The 19,740-nt window shown below is 37.4% G+C and overlaps 3 protein-coding genes across 5 annotated transcripts; all 3 read left to right on the top strand.

Annotated features, from left to right (window-relative positions):
• Nucleotides 1-419: 419 nt before the first annotated feature.
• On the top strand, nt 420-12,815 carry LOC109705861 (pumilio homolog 2-like). Of its 3 annotated transcripts, none has more exons than XR_002214943.1 (11): nt 420-715; nt 831-1,176; nt 5,839-6,734; nt 6,890-7,031; nt 7,111-7,218; nt 7,730-7,942; nt 8,318-8,428; nt 10,036-10,230; nt 11,163-11,337; nt 12,082-12,169; nt 12,614-12,815. XR_002214943.1 is itself a non-coding variant. In XM_020226644.1 (10 exons), the coding sequence occupies exons 2-10, from the start codon at nt 883-885 to the stop codon at nt 12,111-12,113; spliced, it is 2,166 nt and encodes a 721-aa protein (XP_020082233.1). In that variant the 5' UTR covers nt 420-715; nt 831-882; the 3' UTR covers nt 12,114-12,575. The 3 variants fall into 3 exon arrangements, 1 of the variants encoding a protein (XP_020082233.1); XR_002214942.1 differs by having other exon boundaries at nt 12,611-12,815; XM_020226644.1 differs by lacking the exon at nt 12,614-12,815 and having other exon boundaries at nt 12,082-12,575.
• Nucleotides 12,816-13,001: 186 nt separating this feature from the next.
• Nucleotides 13,002-17,075, top strand: LOC109705862. Its single transcript, XM_020226645.1, has 6 exons — nt 13,002-13,221; nt 13,691-13,833; nt 14,505-14,555; nt 14,689-14,910; nt 15,292-15,394; nt 16,334-17,075. Exons 1-6 carry the CDS (start codon nt 13,136-13,138, stop codon nt 16,860-16,862), a joined length of 1,134 nt encoding a protein of 377 aa, XP_020082234.1. The 5' UTR covers nt 13,002-13,135; the 3' UTR covers nt 16,863-17,075.
• Nucleotides 17,076-17,727: 652 nt separating this feature from the next.
• Nucleotides 17,728-19,735, top strand: LOC109705864 (the record flags this gene model as incomplete). Its single annotated transcript, XM_020226648.1, has 6 exons — nt 17,728-17,912; nt 18,047-18,116; nt 18,696-18,852; nt 19,290-19,322; nt 19,448-19,542; nt 19,709-19,735. Coding segments are annotated over exons 1-6 (567 nt in total), but the record flags the coding sequence as incomplete, so codon positions are not given.
• Nucleotides 19,736-19,740: the final 5 nt, after the last annotated feature.

The following is a 19,740-nucleotide window of genomic DNA, read 5'->3' as shown; positions in this document are numbered from 1 at the left end:
TATTTCACCTTTTAATTTATCTAATTTAAGCCATTTGACAATTCTTTTAATATAAAATTTAAACTAATTACTTATTTTTACAAGTTTAATAATTGCATGAATTACGAAAAATATACTAACTAAATTTATAAAAAAAATCGATGGATTCAAAATTTAAAATTAAAGAATTTTTGACGGGCTCAAATCAAATAAGTTAAAAGGTGGGGTGGCAAAATAAAAATTTTTAAAAATTAGATAGTTAAAAAATCAAAATCGGTGACACCCGAGGTAAGTTACGTACATATTTATCTAAAATTGACTACCTATTGCATGTGGTGCATTGGACATAGCGATACACCCGGTGCAGATACTAATTTCAAGCCTCTCTCTCTCTTTCTCTCTTCCCTTCTCACTCTATACTTCGTCTCTTCTTCCACTCTTCTTCTTCACACTACTACTGCTACCTCTCTCTCTCTCTCTCTCTCTCTCTCTCCGTTCGCCATTAAGAGAGCTCTCTTCCTCGTCGCAAATGGGGGAATGATAATCGTCGATCGCGTCAAAAAAAGGCGCCTCCTCGCTCCGATCTCTCTCGCGGCGATGAGAATTTGAGCTCGTTCGATCCGCTCGGCGTTTAAAGGTTTCGAAATTACCAATCGCTGAGCTCAGTATTCGAGCTCAACTTTTGAGCTTACTTCGATTTGGGAACTTGTTTAGTCGCTACTTCAATTTCGGAAAGGTTCGATTTTACTGAAGAAAACCTGTTTAATCAAGAGTTTCCGGTGCTCCGAGCGTATAATTCTACTAAATTTCGGTCTAATTCGATCTATAATTTCCCCAATTTTCCGACGCAGGTTGATTTAGGGTTCGTAAATTTCTAGGGTTTCAGTGTTCAATAAGAGCACAATGTCGATGCCCAACGCATGCCTGAGCGGCTCCGCCTCGCCGACGGTGAACGTGGGGCCCGCCGCCGCCGCCACGCGGCGGTCTCTGGGGGTGATTGGGGATAGGAGGCCCACGTTGGGCCAACGGGGCCCCACCGAGGTGCCCACGGAGAGGCCCATCGAGGGGCCCACGGGGAGGCCCATCGAAGGGCCCACGGGGAGGAGGTCGAGGTTGGGGGTGATTGGAGATGGGAGGAGGCCGAAGAACAGTGCAGAGGAGGTGGAGAGGTTGCAGAGCTCTACTGATATTTTGCAGGTAATTTTTTTAGTGGAATTAATTAATAATTATTTGTTGGTGTTATAATACAAATTACAATGTATGGATGGATAGTCCCTGTAGTTATCCAAGATATTGCGGCTTAGTCCCTGTGTCATTTATTTTTTTGCTTTTAAATTTGTATTGGAGGCTCAGAACTACTGCATAGGAGAGAATTTCCAAATTGAAAAGGAGTGTTCCTCTATTTGATAAGAAGAAGAAGAAGACGAAGAAGAAGAAGAATAACAAGGGCTCAGCATCATATAATTGCTTCACTTTTATATGCTATTAATATGATCACAGTGGTCGAAGCTTTCCATATAACTATATAAGATTAGTACTAGAACTATTTGACAAAAAAAGGTATGTACTTAATATTTCATTACCTAGCAATATCAGGGAGGTTCTTTTTGCACCCTGATTCTTCACATGACCCTGTAACAAGTTGTTTCTGATTTTCTGTTGCGGGTCCTGATCGACTCCAACGATCTGATTGACTACTTGAGGGTCATAGAAAAGTAAGGCTACATTAATATTCTGATTGTTGGAGATCAATTTGTGACAGAAGGATGAGAAGATAATCTTTGTGGAATACAAGAAAACATTGAGCTGCATGTGAATTGGGGCGTCGGAACAGAGATTTCTGTTATTTACAATACTATTTGTAAACCATGTAGCTCCATTTGACGCGTGGAATAGATAGTATGTGCTATTTACAATATTATTTCTAAACCATGTAGCTCCTTTTGACGCGTGGAATAGATAGTACGTGCCTATATCCATAGTCATGCTGATTGGCAATTTTTGTTGCATTGATGGCGCCGTGCCAGTACGGAATTTGGTGATTTTTAGATGCATGACAACACATGAGAAGGGCTTTTGGGACGCAGTTACCTCAAAGGCAAGTTCAGTGTATCCTTTTTTGGGCATACTTGATGCCAGTGTTTCTAGGGTTGTTATAGAAAGTGTTTTGCAATGGTCGATAGATGAGTTATCTATCATCTCATGATCTCATCATAGTCTTCCTGGATTGAACTTTGGAAATTGAGAATAACACAAGGGGAAGGAAAGGTGGTATGAAAAGCGCATCTAGCCAATGAGAGCTTTAAAAGAAGCTATTGTTCTTAACTCTCTTATGAGCCTCTTCTTTTAATTTTTGGGGCCTTCATTTAGGTTGAAGATCCCACAACTTTTTTTGCGGTTGAAAGAGAAACTTCTTCCTCTGTTTGAAGACAATGAAGAGATGATGGAGAAGAATGATATCAGGAAAGAGAATGTGCTCTCAATGGTGAAGGATATGAAAAATATTTCCATACATGAGGCAATAGTAAATTTACCAAACTTGAAATTGCCTACAAAGCATCAAAAAGCAAACTAGCGTACACTAGACTCGATTCCAATTTGCTTGTTGCCAAGAAATAGCAAAATGGCTAGAAATACAAGTCCAGCAGGCCCCTTTTCGTAGATTAGCTGGGTGGTGTCAAATTGTACTCTGTCTCATGCTATCACTTAATTGGCGATTAATCTCCTATTACCAGTTTATAATGTTGGAAGTTCTTTAGGAGAGTTTTGTTTTGTCAGGATTCATTTTTCTAATCAACTTTGTAAAGATTCCTTGCACCGATTTGGTTGATTCTAGTTAAAAAACAATTCTAGAATATTAGAAAAAAAAATACATTTCATGATTACATTATTAAGACCTTATTGAAAACTTTGAGTGGCACACCTCATGCCATTCAGGCACTGGCTCAGTATTTTCATGCATGTACATGATGATGGTATGCATAGGTGTTAACATAGAAGAAAGAAAAATACAAAGTATTTTAGGTGGGACGTGCTATGCTACATTCCAGCATAGAAGTTATCATGGCACTCTCCTATAATGTGCCTACAAGCCATTAGCACATAAGTGCTTCGTTCCTACTGACACAGATGATTTGGTAATCCTTCTTTTGGATTTTTTTATGTGTTACATTGATTACTAAGAAGTTTCTTCATTCAGACTTTTTATGTATTCTATTGATTACGAAGAGCACGAATTTTTTATGCATACTCGACCGGCATAGATTGATCGGATCTCCCACTCCAACCAATCAAACCTTTCGAGGCTGACTCCTTTGCATAGTCAATTTGCCTATGACAACTTATTCATCCGTGCATGACTAAGTGCTTTTTCCTATCATTATGACTCATGCATGATGTTACAAATATGTTTAGTAATTTGACTTTAAATTCTCTAGGAAAATTTGATTCTATCAAGTTGTCTATTATCAAACATAAGGATTCTTGTGCCAGTCAGCAAGGTCTGGCACAACTGGCGCCTGGCATCCGTGCCACTTATGTTGATAAGCCCATGCCACTCGTGTTGACATATAAAATAGTGTATGCTGAGTCGTGCAAGTGTGTCATGCCATGCTGATGGCACACCCCAGTACCCAGTGCCAGTGGCACGACAATTCTTGCTCAAACATCTTCCTATTATAGAGGCAAGAATACTCTCTTATTTCTTCTCTAACACTATACATTGGAACGTTTGCTCATGAATTATGATCGAAGAAAGATGAGAGGGTCACTATTAAGAACCAAAATCCTAAGAGAAAATCCAACTCTACACGATTCTAAATGAATTATCGTGTGCTCCAATATCCTCACAGAAATCTATTTTGTGATAGGCAGACTATTAGCATAACATTGACGGTGGATATTTTGTGGTTGGTCCCTTGCATTATATCACATGCCTTTATTTTTAAGAATCCTATTAACATCCTTGTAACCTACACATGTGGTGAGACTTCTTACGTACTTTTGTTTATTGAATATGATAATTGCATGCATTCGTGGTCTTCATTAAGGTTAATATAGTTATTCAAGAATCATTATGGTTTGTTGATTTTATTCATTTATTGGCCCTAAAAATTAAGTACGTCAGACATAAACACCAAAGATGATGAAGAGAAAAGTGAAGAAAGCAAGGAACACAATTTCATTCACATTGGACAGCTTTGATTGCTAAGTCTAATGACAAAGATAGAGGAAATATTTTGCGGCAATCACTAGTTGTGTATGAAAATAGGTAGATTCTATGAAATTTTAGCCCCCATATACACCGATGCTCTAATAGTTGTGTACGAAAATAGGTAGATTCTAAGAAACTTTAGTCCCTATATACACCGATGCTCTCATATCATTGATCATAACGAAAAGGGGTATAGATGTCTCTAATAACAAATCTTAATAGGTTAAAGAAAAGCTCACAAATATCGCGATGGTCCGTATTGCGGGGCCTCCAACTTCTAACCCTTGAAGAGCATTGGCCCAAGCCATTTGCTACCATCATAGACCTCTAAAAAGCTTCCCCTTCAACTTTTTCTCCAAATATGTAATGCTGCAATGTGGAGCAGGATGGATCCACTATCTCAAGACAAATCCAAACATAAAATAAAATTCTTACACCAGTATGATTGACATTGTCTTTTTCTGGTTCTCTGTCTTCATAAGGAAACTAGGAAGCTATCTTAATGTCTCAATGTGATGGCACAATGACGTCATTAGGTTGAACTGTCTATGGACCAGTTGAAGTGTTTGACGAACTTGAGTGTTCTCAAGGTAATCATGTTATAAACTAAACAAGATGTATAATTTGTCTTTCAACAGCCAGTAATAAAGATTGCTTCTTATCACGATCTGCATTGGACCTAGATATTATAGAGTACTACAGATATATTGTTGACACTATTCTAAGATATGACACATGGACCTGTGTCACCATATTTGCGCCTGCATATGCAGATTCAGTCACTCTAGCGTCCTGCACAGACCATAACCCTATGTAGCTTGCACGGCATGTAATAAACACAGGTGTAAGCTGCTTACTATCATGCATTTGAACTATATACATGTAGATTTAGTATGCCATGCCTCAGTTTGTCGTAATTTGTATATATAGGTTGTTGTCCGAGCTGCATAAGTTGGTTATATTATTTGCTTTACCTCTCTTCTCTCTCTGCAGATTTAATTTAGGTCAATTGCTTGCACCAAAATTTGCCAAAGTACCACTCTTATTGGAGAAATGAAGTAATCTCTTATTTAAGTACTAAAACAGGAAGATGTAGAAATTTTTCTCAGTTTTATATAAATGACAAGAGTGTCTCATTGGCAAAACAGGCAGTAAATCATGTCAGAAGACATGGGATATAATTTATGCCTCAAAACAGCAGCATTCACTCATCATTACTACAATTGTTAATTTTTTTACTTCAATGCTCAATTGTAATTTGCATTTCCATTCATGTGTCTCTGTGTCTGTACTTCTTTTTTTGGAATTAATATTGTGTTATAAATATTTAGTATCTAAGAGGTTGTACTTGAAATCAAGATCAGTTTTAATTTGCTTTCCTATTAAAGCCTTTATCAAATACTCTAGTCGTTATTCCAACCGTTGGCTCACCATTCGCTATTCTTTTTGCATGCATAATAAATAACAAGTAGTGAGCCTACGTACAGAAATTGCGACTGCTTGAAGCTTCAGTGTTCATTTGCTGCGCTAAAAGTATCTCCAATTTATTTGCCTTTTCTTGAATTTGCCTTTTAACTTGATGCTGCATTGTACTCTGTATAATTTCCATTACTGACACACCATTTTTTTTTCAAACATCATTTCAGACTATAACTGAACCACCATGTCACACTTCATCTGTTTGGGTACCTGGTCATCATTACTTAGCAGGTTTTACAATTAGTACCCCTGAGAAGAATGTAATTAGTTCACCATCCTCCAATAACGCCTCCTCAAGTGATGCTAAATCTGATGAGTTTTTAGCTTCCTTATCTGGCATTAACTCATCGGCTTCCGGTGTATTACATGGTGAGAAAATTCCTCAACTGAAGCTTCAAGGAAAAAATGCCTCCTCAAGTAATGCTAAATCTGATGAATTTTTAGCTTCTTTATCTGGCATTAACTTGTCGACTTTTGGTGTATTAAATGGTAAGAAAATTCCCCAAGTAAAGCTTCAAGGAAAAATAAATGATGATCACAATTTTGTTTGTGACTCAAAAGATGGGCAAAACCATACCAAGAAACATTCTTTATTGGAGAACTTTGACTCAAAAGATTCAGGAGATCTAAGACAATCTTTCCGTAATGGTCCCCGAAATTTGTCTGTTTTGTATGACGATGCAGCTGTTCCAACTTCTATTGCATCTTTTAGTTTCCGTATGTTCGAAGGCATTTTTACTCCACCAACCTTAAATGCAAGAGAACTAGAATATCTTAATCGGCTCCGGTATCAATCCAAAGCCGACCCACTTTTGATATTGTACTTGAAGGCAGTCGACTGCATAGCACAAGCTGAAGCATGTTGTAGTAATCCTTCACTCCAAATTGCTTCTCGGGGAAGCACTTCTTGCAAAGTAGTTGGGGCCAAGGGACTGCAAAAGCAGTATGAGAGGCCACTTTCAAAAAACCCAGAGTATGTTCCACCACTTCTAGAGGAATTCAAGAACAACAGAAACAGAATATTTCATCTCTCTGATATTTTCGGTCATATTGTTGTGTTCAGGTACATGAAAATTGCGAGTCTGAAGTACTTTCCTTTTAATGCTGTTATTTTTGCTATTTGTGGTATAAAACCAAGATCAGTACACCGGAGGCATTTATAAACTTTCTTATTTTATGCCGTTTACATTCTTACTAATATTGTGTTTTAACGTGCAGTGTTGACCAGCTAGGCAGCCGTTTTATTCAGCAGAAGCTCGACACAGCAAGTGCTGAAGAAAGAGATTGTGTATTTGAAGAAGTCTTGCCTCATGCTTTCTCTCTGATGAATGATGCATTTGGAAATTATGTGGTCCAGAAGGTTTGGCCTCTCTCTCTATGTGCGCATGTGTTTAGCATGAACTACCAGATTATGTTTTCTCTTTGTTTCCTTGCATCAGTTCTTTGACTATGGAAATCCAGCTCAAATAAAGGAGTTAACTAGCCTTATACATGGAAATGTGTTGCGTCTCAGCTTCAACACATATGGCTGCCGAGTGGTTCAGACGGTAATTCTGCATCTGATCTTTGAACTATACAAAATTTAGATGCATCAAAAAGCACAATATCATCTATTTGCTGTTAAAGCACAGAATGATATCTTGCAATGAAGAAATTGCAGAAAACCTCCATAAATATCGCGATACTCCATTGGATCCCTGAAATTCTAGAACCTACATTTTTCTATTTTTCCATTTACTTACAGCAAACTGATAGTATCACTTATTGGAACACTTGTGGGTGGTAATGGGTTGCAACATTCCAAGGGCAAAGTGAAAACTATGATATTCTATGGGGTTTTCTTCAGTTTAGCACTTACTAATTCATGGGCCTCAGGCCTCTTGCATTTTTCTATCCCATTATTACATCGAGATACCTTAGAAGAATCTAGTATATATACATATCTTCTGCTAATAACGTTTGTATAGTTTTCTCTTAGTTCTACTCGCATAATCATATATTTGGTGGATTGGAATATTTTGATGCAAATCACCATACACTGAGTAAATACTGCAACAGGCACTTGATGTTGTCGATCTGGAAGTGAAATTAAAATTGGCTATGGAACTCGATGGCCATGTCATGGAATGTGTAAATGACCAAAATGGAAGCCATGTCGTTCAGAAATGTGTTGAGTGCTTGCCACATCATATGATTCAGTTTATTATCTCATGTTTCTACGATAAAGTTGTTCCGATGTGCATTGATCAATATGGATGCCATGTCATTAAGGTCCTTCACCCTTTTCCCTGCCATTTATGCTCCATGTTAGGATATTTTTTAAGCACAAATATTTTTGGGGCTTTTACTAGTACAAACCTGCAAATTATCCATTTATGCAAGTATCCCTGTAAAATCTGAATTTTCATATATGTTCCTCAAGTATGCAGTTTCTTATAAAAATACCCTTAAATTGGGGGAAATCTGTTTTTGCAGTAATAAACATTTTTTAGTACTAATAACGTTTCGAAGAGTAATAAAGGTTTGTTTTATAAGGCATACCGACATTTCAGATTTTGCAGGGATGAGATAACTTTTATTGGAGTAGAAGCAAATGTCCCAATATTTTTTCTCATGGAGGTCGACATCGTACTTTTGTTGATTCAGAAAATACTGGAATACTGTGATGATCTTAAAACTCAGCAAATCTTGATGAGAGAAATTTTGAAGTCTGTTTGTCTATTGGCGAACCACCAGTATGGAAATTATGTTGTTCAGGTGTGTAAGAGTTTTCTTTTTTTTTCTTTGGTTTCTTATGAATATAGGACTACTTGTGATTCACCTATACTAATCTTTTTGTCAGCTATTTACAATTTCATTTCATGACCACTTTAATTCAACGCTTTTCCTTGTGTCAGAATAAAGCACATTGAATGATATAGATTGAATGTGCTTAGAACTTTCATAATTCAAAATTTCAAACCCTCAAAAATAATGCCAAAAATCTGTAGCTTTTGCTTTTGCCATCATGAGAAGCTGTTGGAGTATATCTAAGTGAAAAATCTGTTAGTCCTTGATAGAAAAGCTCAATGCAAATAGCACTATACAGAAGCTCCAGCTAGTCCTTAGAGGCCGATAATAAGTTCTCTTATTATACGATCTTATTTTTTTGGAGCTAATGCAGTCGTACTTTAGCTGTTGCTAATTAAAAATATGCTCCGTAAAGTTTGACCTTCGATTCAATTTCATTTTCATTAGTTTCAATTGCAACAATTTCGTCCTCAAGTTTGTCCTACATAATAATTTTGGTGAATTTCTAAAAAAGGTTGCATATTGCCATCATTAGGCTTTTGCTTTATTCAAATTGAAACTTTGGGTTTGGGGATGATACAGATATCAGGCTTAAATATTTATTTAGGGACCAAATATTAGAAATGAAATTATAAGCCACCGTTTGGTTCAGTTCGGGATTAAGGAGAGGAATAACCCCTTAACCCCGAAGTTATTCCCAAACACCCAATTTGGGGGGTCCCACCCCGTCCCACGAGGAATTAGGGGTGATTAACTTAATCCACCTATGTTTGAATTTTTTATGAAATATAAATTTTATTTTTAAATTTAAAATTTTAAAAAATATATATTTATTTAAAATATATTATTTTTAAAATTTTTTAATTTATTTTTAAGAATTATTATTTTTATAATTATTTAATTTTATTGATATTTATATTTGTAATTTTATTTTTTATTTGAGATTTAATATAATTTTATTGTTGAATTTGATTTGAATTTTAAATTTTAAATTTTAAAGTTTTAATATATTTTAATTCTTTTTAAATTTTAATTGCATTGTATATGTAACATTTGAAATTTTAAATTGAGATTTAAAAAATAAAATTTTAAATTTTATTTTAAATTTTAATTTATTTTTTTAAGTTATTTAAAATTTAATGTTAAATTTAAATTTCTAATATAAAATGTGGCAAATTTATTTTTATTTACTATATAGACCCACTATTCTTCTTATCCCACCTACTCCAACCAAACACTATTTTATCTATACCTGGACTAAATTCAATTCTCAAGCAAACATAAAATTACTCTAACCCCACCTTAACCCTGAACTTAACCCTATTTCTGGAATAACTAGTTCTTACTTAACCCCGAACCAAACGGAGCCTAAGGATAAAATTGAAATCCAGAACAAACTTAACAGGGATTAAATTAAATGAAACCATGAGGATGAAATTGAAATTGGGTCAAACTTCTGGGCCTAATTTGTTGTTATCCTTTTTAGTTCTTAGCCAAAATGTTCTGCGAGGTTGTTACGATATACATGACAGAACTTTGTACATATTCAGATTCTAATATATATTTTTTCACAGTATGTTTTGGAGAATGGAAATCGAGACGTGCAATCTTTCATCATCAGGAAATTAGCTGGGCAGATAGTTGAGATGAGCAAAGAGAAGTTCGCTTCAAATGTCATCGAGAAATGCTTACTTTGTAGTGGGCCTGAGGACCGCCAAATTCTGATAAATGTGATTCTAGGCACCACTGATGCGAATGAGCCTCTTAAGGTCGGTGCTTTCATCTTTAGACACATTTTCTAACACTACTATCATTATATTGTTATATATGCGCCCTCAGTGGCTAGTAAGAGTGTAAGTGGCCTGGAGCAGATTATTGACAAGATGACTATGATTACCTTTTATTTGACTTTATTTACTGTTGAGGTAATGTATCCCTGAGAAATGCTTTTATAGACATAAAAGTTCTGATCCCAAATTTTTTTGACTAATATGTCTTTGCTGTTTTTTCTTAGATTTATGCTGTACATGTATCAAAAATTAACTAAGATGACTGCAACATATTTACAACAATGTGTGCCTATTTTTAGTTATCTAATATATGCAGTTGAAATTGGTAATAGAGCGTTAAAATTGCTGCTTAATTGTAGTTCTATGACAAGATGCCTTCTAAATAAGCATGTTGAAATTTTCACTGAAATATAATCTGTTGGTATATTTACAGAAAGCATATGATACCTTAGAGAAAGTTCTTGGTGTGATTGAATTTTTTGAGAGTTCTTAGACACAACATAGAATGTTATATTCAATTAAAACTCATATGAACCCAAGAGTCCTGCATGTCCTTTATTACTCATGTGCTTTTTGCATTTGGGTGTAATTAATTTTTCCAGGCTAACTGAAATACTGCAGAACTATACCTTCATACTGATGAATCCTATATTCTGTTCTCTCTGTATCAGTTTCCTACATCTGAAGCTCGTACTACTTATTAATTTTAGACAAATGAGAAAGTGCAAACGCATTAAGAAGTCTGAGTTATTGTTTCAGAAAGCTGAAAAATAGCTTGATTGCGATTTGATGAGAACTTCTCCATTGATTTTGAAAATATGAATCTAGTGTATGTTCACAATAAATAGATTATTATGTAAAACTATAGAGCATTTTAATTGAACTCATACTTTTGTTAATGTCGTTCGCAGGAAATGATGACGGACCAGTTTGGTAACTATGTTGTGCAGAAAGTTTTAGAGACGTGCAATGATCAGCAACGCGAGCTGATCCTCTCACGAATAAAAGCCCACTTAAATGCACTTAAGGAACTTACTTATGGAAAGCATATAGTCTCCCGTGTAGAGGAACTCATCGCAACTGGGGGTAAGCTGTACTTGTCATCTATATGTTCTTCATATTTGGTAATTTAGCCATCATCTTCTAAGCAAGGAAAGGAAAAGCTACTGTTATATTCCAAAATTTGTTTCAATGGTACTTAAAATATAAAACTGCTTTAGAGCGGGCCACCACAGGCGTCTTTGGCCTGTATGCAATTTCCCCATGATTAAAACACCAGACTACTGGGATATGCTTCCAGAAAAAAAAGAAATTTGTTATATCATATGGTGTCAAAGCAGTATATCCTTAGCTCGGATCTTTCGAGGCTCCTTGTTTCATGTAATTTTCTCTCCTTTATCATGTGGTTCGCTGGTAGTCAACATCTAGTCAGATGGAGGGGCAATGTTGACTGTAAATGATTAAAACGCTATTCTTTATTAGCGTAAGTTTTTGGAAAAAAATTGTAACTTCACACAACCTGGCTTTTAGAGCAACTTCTTTACTATGAAGAATAGCAACTGGGCGTTCGGAAAACACAAACTGTAGCAGAAAGCTGATGAGCTATTGAGCATCCAAAGAAAAAAGAGTTTGGAATCATCTGCTTCTGTTATAATAATAATCTATTGTTGAAGTTTTCAATGAAAAAGATGTTACAACTTTTTTAAGCAGTTATACTCGAACAACACTTCCACATAAAGTGGGTGGAGTAGGCCCTTGGTCTATATTTCTCAGTAAAGAACTAGATGGAAAATCGTACATATGATTCCTATTTCGATGTATGATTTGCAGAAAGGAGACGTGGGGCGTCAAATGCTTCTTAGATGGCATCAAAGTGGAAGTGTACAGCTGACGAAGGCTTCTCCCTTGATTACGGCTGGTAAAAGCTATTTGGAAATAAGCTTGTTTAAACTTGTACATAATGTGGTTCTTAATTTGTAGCAAATTATGCAAACTAAGGCGTCTTAAGGCTGTAAAGTGATGGTAAGAACTATGAAAATATGAGCGACTGAATAGTACTGTATTTTCGTGCTAATTGATCCAGTTATTTCTCCAGTTTCAGTTTGTTTCTACCATGCTGCAGTTGTTCAGATTTGGATCAAATGTATTTGATATTTCAAACCTAGTCTCAGTACTTCTTCAGTCGGAAACTTTTTCAGTTCGACTATGTTTTCTTCGTTTGTGCATTTTAGTTTTAGCAAACAGATCAGCTTCAAATTTTGCTGCAGCAAGAAGCAGAAATGATTAAGCTTTCTAAGTATGAGCTCCAATGTAGGGCTTTTGAATTTGCTAATTTAAAAAGTTACTGCTATGAATTCAGTAGGTTGCATATCGAGGCCATGCGGAACCAACTCGGTTTCAAACGAAGTCGGCTGCGAAGCACTCTCTGTTGCAAACCGTGTCCAAAGTCGGTGACGAGATACTTCAGTTCGCCGACTTCAATTTGAAGAGATGGACGGACAGGATCAACCGCACGTCATTCAGGGAATTTGTATACAGCTGATGGATTACCAACCGTTTGATCCCCATCACAGGGCCGATAACTCTCGCCGTTATTCTCTCTCTCGCTTACTGCATTCTTTGGAAAGCGACGGCGTTGATCCGATCTGGCGCGGCCTGATCCGTCCGATCTTCATCAGACGTAATCAACGGAAAGAGCTATCTCGAACCCGCTCGATCTCTCTCGGTCTCTCCGATTATCTAGAGAACCCTAATCCCCACTGCTTCATTAGTTTATTTTACCGCGCGATTCTCTGTTTCCTTCGAAATCGCAATTAGGGTTTCGCAGTGCTCCTCCATTGATTCGTATATCGTTCGATCCCCTCTTCTTAGCGTGTAGAAGCCAATGGCGAACGACGGATTGGATTGGGAGGGTTTGCTCAAGTGGAGCCTCGCTCACTCTGATGGAACCAAGCCCTCGCGCAATCTCAGGTACTTCACTGAATTCTTTTCCTGTTGAAGTCCTTTTATTTTTGGTTATATTTTAGATCTTAATCTCTTTACCTCTTCGTGTGCTCTCCATGGGGTTCAATGCGGCTTAGAATTGGTACTCCTATTAGATTTTTCTTTTTGCCCTAGGGGTTTTGATGTTAGAGAAGTTTTGGATCCATGTTGTTTGAAGGCATAGGAGAAGTTTGGATTTTGGTGTTGTTTGCGATGAATTGCTGATAGAATGAATTAATAACGGACTTTTGGGGGATTGATTACAAAGTTAGTCACTCAAGTTTGATTAAAATTAGAATTTTGATCTTGGTTTTGTTCGCGAAGTTTATGTTAGTGAAGCCTAATAATGCATTAGATGATATTGCTATAATTGTAACTATGAGGATGAAATTGAATTGCAAGTCAAGCATTGTACTTTACCTTTTTATTAATTTCTTTTACTCATTTGCTTTTTTAGTGAGGAGGAAAGGAAGTGGTTTATGGAAGCGATGCAGGCGCAGACAGTGGATGTCGTGAAGAGGATGAAGGAGATCACACTTGTCATGAAGACTCCTGAGGATGTTCTTCAGGCGCAGGGTGTTACTCCAGAAAATATTGAAGGTAACCTTTTCTTTCCGTAGAGTTTGACCATTTAATTCTTGTTATTGAACTTTGCCCCTGTCATTCGAACAATTGGGTTGAAGCAGGTTGCTTTTAGAGTTGTAGGATATTGGAGATATTGTTTTTAGGCTGACAGATACTAAATAGAGCAGCTGTATTAATTAGATTAGTTTTCTTCCAATTGCTCCAAGTGGCTGAATGTCGTCTCTTACTTTCTTCTTTTCTTTGGTAGACTTCTCTTGTGTTTTTCTTCATATTTTTTCAACATAGTTGGATTGTCCATAGTGATGTACATAGTACTCGCACTCACATTTCAAATCCTATATCTGCATAGATTGCAAACAATCTTCTGTTTCTTGCCTCTTTAATTAGATTAAATATGAGTTAAATGTAACTGAACAAGACATTAGTATCTTCATCTGATTTTTAACTCCAGGCCACAAGCTGTCTGTGCTTGCATTTTAGGAGAGAGCATGTTTTTGAGCACCATGGGAATACTTGCGTACAAGATATGATAGTTTAATTATGTTGGACTTTGAGGATATACAAGATATAGATGTGCAGCTTTCTTTGGAGTATTACATTGTTATGCGCTTATGCAACATAAGCTTCCTGTTGTACCTTTTTTTCCTGTCGTTTTTTTTTATCTATGTTTTTTGGGTACTCCGCAGATATGTTGGATGAGCTACAAGAGCATGTGGAATCCATTGACATGGCTAATGGTGAGTTGACTTACATTCTTCTGTTACTTGGTTATTGTCGGTTGTTATGTTCTAAATTGAGGTTCAATTCGAAATTTAGTCCTTTGAGGCTATAATACATCCTTCACCAAAATTGTAACTTGTAATTCAACAGATTTACACTCAATTGGTGGTTTAGTTCCTCTTCTCGGTTACTTGAAAAACTCTCATGATAGAATCCGGTCGAAGGCAGCAGAAGTTGTGACTACGATTGTTCAGAACAACCCAAAGAGTCAACAGCTTGTGATGGAAGCTAACGGGTTCGAACCACTGATGGCAAATTTTGCCTCAGACCCTGATGTAACTGTGAGGACAAAAGCCCTTGGGGCAATATCATGTAAGTAACTATCCTTATATTATTAAAATATTCAGTAGGTGAAAGAAAGTTATTGCTTGCGCTTGGTTACTTGCACTCGGTTCACCATATCTGTCATGAACAGCTCAATGACTATCTGGCCTCCGTCCTGTCTCATATTTTAATCCCCACTGTTCAGTGGATTGCAACCTTTTCTGACTTGAAATTATTTTCTTTTGGATGGTGGAATGGAAGTTTGAGACCGAATAGGGGGAGGATCACAAGGTGGTGCACAGCTGATTTCGTGCAACTAGTGCAGGCAGCTATTTGTCATTCACTATTTAGTGTGTATTGTGGACTATCTTTACTTCATTAGATTTTTGAAATATTTATTGAAATCGAATTTTCTCTTGCAATATTCAGCATTGATTCGAGGTAACAAGCCGGGAATTGCTGCTTTTCGCTTGGCAAATGGTTATGCAGCATTAAAGGACGCGCTCGGTTCAGAAGATGTTAGATTTCAAAGGTACGTCTTTCTCTCTTCCACTTTGGAAGCCGAATTATATCCTAGATTTTGGAATAGCTTCTCTACTCAAAATGCATTATGCTAGGCTCTTCTCTTGGCAAACAAAAAGCTTGAACTTTTTCCTATAGTAAGAAGCTAAAGTGATTTTCTGGGCTGCGAAAACAAAAGCTCCAACTTGAAGCTTTTGATCCTACTCTATAGCTCTCGGGATGGGGATTTAAATATAAAATCTATATGTGCTTTTTCAAACAGCTCTAGTCAAACAACACTACTGCATAACCTTTGGCTTGGCCAAGTGAAGTAATATGATGACCGGTCCAACAGCTTTTGTCACTTCTCTACTATGTTTTTATTGTATGTATCAGTCTACTAATATGATGATACAATAGATGGCTAACTTGCGTTGTTTGTAGCTAATGTTTGCTTTAGCCCTTGGAATCGCTGAACTTTTAAGTTTTGTTTCATGTTGTCCTTCTTGCTAGGTTGCATAGCTCAATCAATTGATTACCTCCCAAGTTTATTATATATCGCCATTAATTTGTTGTGCAGCTAGGATTATAATGAAAAAGAAGTCGAACCCTTTTAAATATTGGGAAAATAAGACATTGCAGTGGATTAAAGGTTCACATTTTATGCAACAACAAACAGCGTAGAAAACCTTGGAACCAAAATGATTAAGATAAATGACGAAGACCAACAATCTTGTAGTTAGCACTAATGAAGCTTCATACTTTCTTATACAAGAAATTCTACGTGTGCATCAGAATGTACCCTAGAATATTGTGGTAGAGTTTGTTTTATATGTGTGACATCTTACGAGTGGTTTAGTGCATGGCCGATCCATCAACAATAATTTGGGTTTATTCTGAAGTAGCCTTTCCCATTTTCGACTTTTTATCTTTGCACTTGTGCTAAAAACCATGTTAATTTATATATCAGGAAGGCTCTCAATCTGATCCAATACCTTCTACGCGAGAACAGTTCAGACCACAAACTCATCACTGAACTAGGGTTTCCCCGACTTATGATACACCTCGCATCGAGTGATGATCCGGCTGTCCGAGAAGCCTCCTTGAGGGGGCTTCTGGAGCTGGCTAGGGATGCAAAATCAGGTGGTAGCGAAAGCACATTTCCTGAAGCTGATGAAGAGAAGCTGAGACAGGTCCTCGAGGGCCGTATTGCGGGGATCGGTGAGATGGCCCGCGATGACCTAGAAGCAGCCCGCGAGGAGAGGCAGCTTGTTGACTCCCTTTGGAATGCATGCTATAATGAGCCGTCTTCTCTTCGAGCGAAGGGCCTTCTCGTTCTTCCTGGAGAAGACGCTTCCCAACCCCCACCGGATGTTGCGGGGAAGCTTTTCGAACCGGCAATGCGCGCATTGGCAGCAGCTTCGAGCTCCACAGATGAGAAGCAGCAGAAGCCATTACTTCTTGGCCCTGCTAATAATGGTGGGAACTCTGGCTCCTAGAACTATATCCATCAGTGGGAGAAAAGGAGATTGCTGTGAGGCAAATCAGTTGTATCTATATGGATAAATATGGTAGTTAGGTGCAGTTCCACTTTTTACTAATATTGTACTTTGAACTGTGTTGTGCCCTGTTTGAAGTTTCTCGAGCTCTCCCTACCCTTCTCAAATAAGAGTGGTCGGGGGAAGTTAAAAATGAGTTTTTGGTCTACGAAAGCATCTTCGAGTAGCAAATATTGTGACTAAATTTCTTATTCGGCAATTTCTAACTATAGGTAAGATCCTTCACCTTACCTTTTTAGAAAATCCGTGAAACAGCTAATTTTTTTTACATACGAATGCTTAGGTATAATTTCAGCAAGCAGGTGATCTGCTGATGGATGACAAAATTTCAGCCTTTTTTTTTTTTTTCGTCAAATTGTTTGGAGTCTAGTCATAAGCTACTGCAGCCGGCTGTTGGGTGTTCCATTTTGAAATGGATGTCGTGATGTTAAACACTCTGTTGTCGCGCCGGAGTTCGATCCTTTAAAAGTTTGGTACTTCAAATTTGATAAGTACAGATTTTTTTTTGTTCTGTTAAATTTTATTTAGGGATGTGTATGTTTGATTGTTGGATTATTACAGGGAAGAGTTTCTAGAGTTTCTCCTGATGAGAAACTAGTGAAAAAGAAACTTATCATAGATGCTACGCTTTTATGCGCTCCACGCTCTGTGTCATCGAAGGACAAGATAATTTGGTCATATAAGATAGAGCAAAATGTTGCTTCTAGAGCACACTACAGTACTACACCACATAACAACCACATTTCACTCGCTCGCGTGGCTCATCCATTGCGAGGATGAGCCGCTCCGAATTATAACGAACGATATGAATGGCGCCTCCCCCTCCTTCCTCTCCGTTCCCCATCCCCACCACCACCGCCACCACCACTCCCCTCCTTACCCTAACCCTACTACTACCGCCTCGCGCGCCCGGCCTCCTTCTGTCCCCGCCTACCTCCCCAGATTCCTCGGCCGCCCCCTTGTCTTCTCGCGCCGGGGAACACTAGCGTGGTGGGGCGCGAGGCGGTGACGACGGTGAGAGAGTGCCGGCCGGACGGACAGGAGGGGCGGCGCCGCTCGCAGCGCGCGGTCAGACCCGCGGCGCGTCCGGAGACTCCGTACGAGGGTTGGGTGTGTCCCCTCAGCGAGTCTCAGCAAGAGATAGAGCGCTTATCGAAATTCGCCCTCAAATACCTCCTGATTGTCAACAAGGAGGTAAACCTCTAGTTTTTTTTTTTAAGCCCATAATAGATGCAACGCCCTCCTGCAGTTTGAATGCTTGTTTATTCATTGTTGGGATGAGGCATTTGCAGGTTTGAATGCTGTATTTACTTGGATCGAGGGCCTAGTTTTGATTGGTGCCCTTAGAATTTGTGAAATTTATGCATTCCACAGTACTTTGGGGCATAATTTTATAAACAATCAAGAGTGTAACACTATCCCTTTACCTGGACTACAGTGCAAAATTACTCTTTTTAAGGCAGAGAAATATTTCCCATGAAGTATTTATTATAGAGGAAAGCCAAAAAGAGACAATACGTTAATAAAAAAAGGATGTAACACATCAAGTTTTGGGCATAATTTTATAAACACAACTAAGATGTAACACATCCTTACTCTACTACAGTTGCACTACTTTTACAAGTCTACAGTTTTGCATTTAATTGGGTTCTCTATTTTTATTTTTATTCTTTTACTTTCGATCTTATGGAGATAATACGTTACTAAAAAGATGTTCTCTTGGTTGTTATACTTGTTTGCTTTTGTTCATTGCTTCTGTTCGTTTTTCCATAGCCAAATGCTCAAGAAAAATTCATGCGAATCAAGCACGCATATAATACTCTAACAAATTCGGGATCACGATCCAAGTTCGCAAATAATGGCGCGGATTTTTCAAGAAACGCTGAAAAGAACAAATCAAGTGTGCTGGAGGAGGAATTCTACGGACTTGGTACAGATCTTGCCTTTCTGAAATTTTATATTTGAAGTTAAAAAAGCGGTTTACTTATTTATCTCTACAAAAGTATTGATTTACCTATCCCCATTTGCACAAGTTGGTGTTCCGCATATTTTTTATGACAAAACTCGTTATCTTAACTTAGAGAGTCATCCAACGCATGTTATTTCAAAATATTTTTCATAGAGAGGCTTTTTCTGTGAGTATTTGAAGGCCGCGTATGAAAATTCAGAATCTGCAGGAATGTATTCGAACATAGAGAAAGTAATGATGTTATTATATGATAGTTTATATAGTAGGTGACTACTTCAACCTTTTCTGTGATTTTGTCATCAAGCAATGAAAGTTTAATTACTAACTAATCTAATTTGTCGGATAAATCATTCACGAAGCACCTTTTAAAGTCCTTATATAACCCATTTATTCTGCAGGTAATTTTTTGAGGGATATTCAGATATCAATAGGTAGCATTGGCTCTCCTGAGGGAAACTATAAGGCCAACAGCTTTTTTCTCCATAATCTTAAGTCCGCGAGGCTCCTTTTTTTTTTTTTTTAATGTATTGAAGCAATAAAATGTTTGATGTTTCAGCGGACTTCTTTCGAGATCTACAAGCAGAATTTCAGAACTGGGAAGCGGACATAAATTCACAAGAGAAACCCAAAAGCCTGTGGGAAGAGTTGGCTGTAAGTTAGTAATTTTGTTAAAAGTATTATTTGCTTAATCAGAAAACTTGTGTTAATTTTTCTTTTTACCTAACTAATTTGGGCGAAAAAAACACTAGCTAAATTACAGGAAACCTTATATTACCTCTTAAGCTTTGATCTGCAATATCTATTTTCTTTGCTGTAGGCCAATGGGGTAGATAAAGTGTGGGATTTAAA

Source organism: Ananas comosus, unplaced genomic scaffold, assembly GCF_001540865.1.
Source record: "Ananas comosus cultivar F153 unplaced genomic scaffold, ASM154086v1, whole genome shotgun sequence".
Classification (NCBI taxonomy): Eukaryota; Viridiplantae; Streptophyta; class Magnoliopsida; order Poales; family Bromeliaceae; genus Ananas; species Ananas comosus.
This window is presented reverse-complemented; position numbering and strand designations above follow the sequence as displayed.

Bases quoted from the DNA above. Each gene is read 5' to 3' on its own strand.
- LOC109705862 (XM_020226645.1), top strand. From the start codon at position 13,136: ATGGCGAACGACGGATTGGATTGGGAGGGTTTGCTCAAGTGGAGCCTC. The intron at 14,556-14,688 runs GTGAGTTGACTT...GTAATTCAACAG, and splicing joins ATCCATTGACATGGCTAATG to ATTTACACTCAATTGGTGGT. The intron at 14,911-15,291 runs GTAAGTAACTAT...TGCAATATTCAG, and splicing joins AGCCCTTGGGGCAATATCAT to CATTGATTCGAGGTAACAAG.
- LOC109705861 (XM_020226644.1), top strand. From the start codon at position 883: ATGTCGATGCCCAACGCATGCCTGAGCGGCTCCGCCTCGCCGACGGTG. The intron at 1,177-5,838 runs GTAATTTTTTTA...ACATCATTTCAG, and splicing joins GCTCTACTGATATTTTGCAG to ACTATAACTGAACCACCATG. The intron at 7,219-7,729 runs GTAATTCTGCAT...ATACTGCAACAG, and splicing joins GCTGCCGAGTGGTTCAGACG to GCACTTGATGTTGTCGATCT.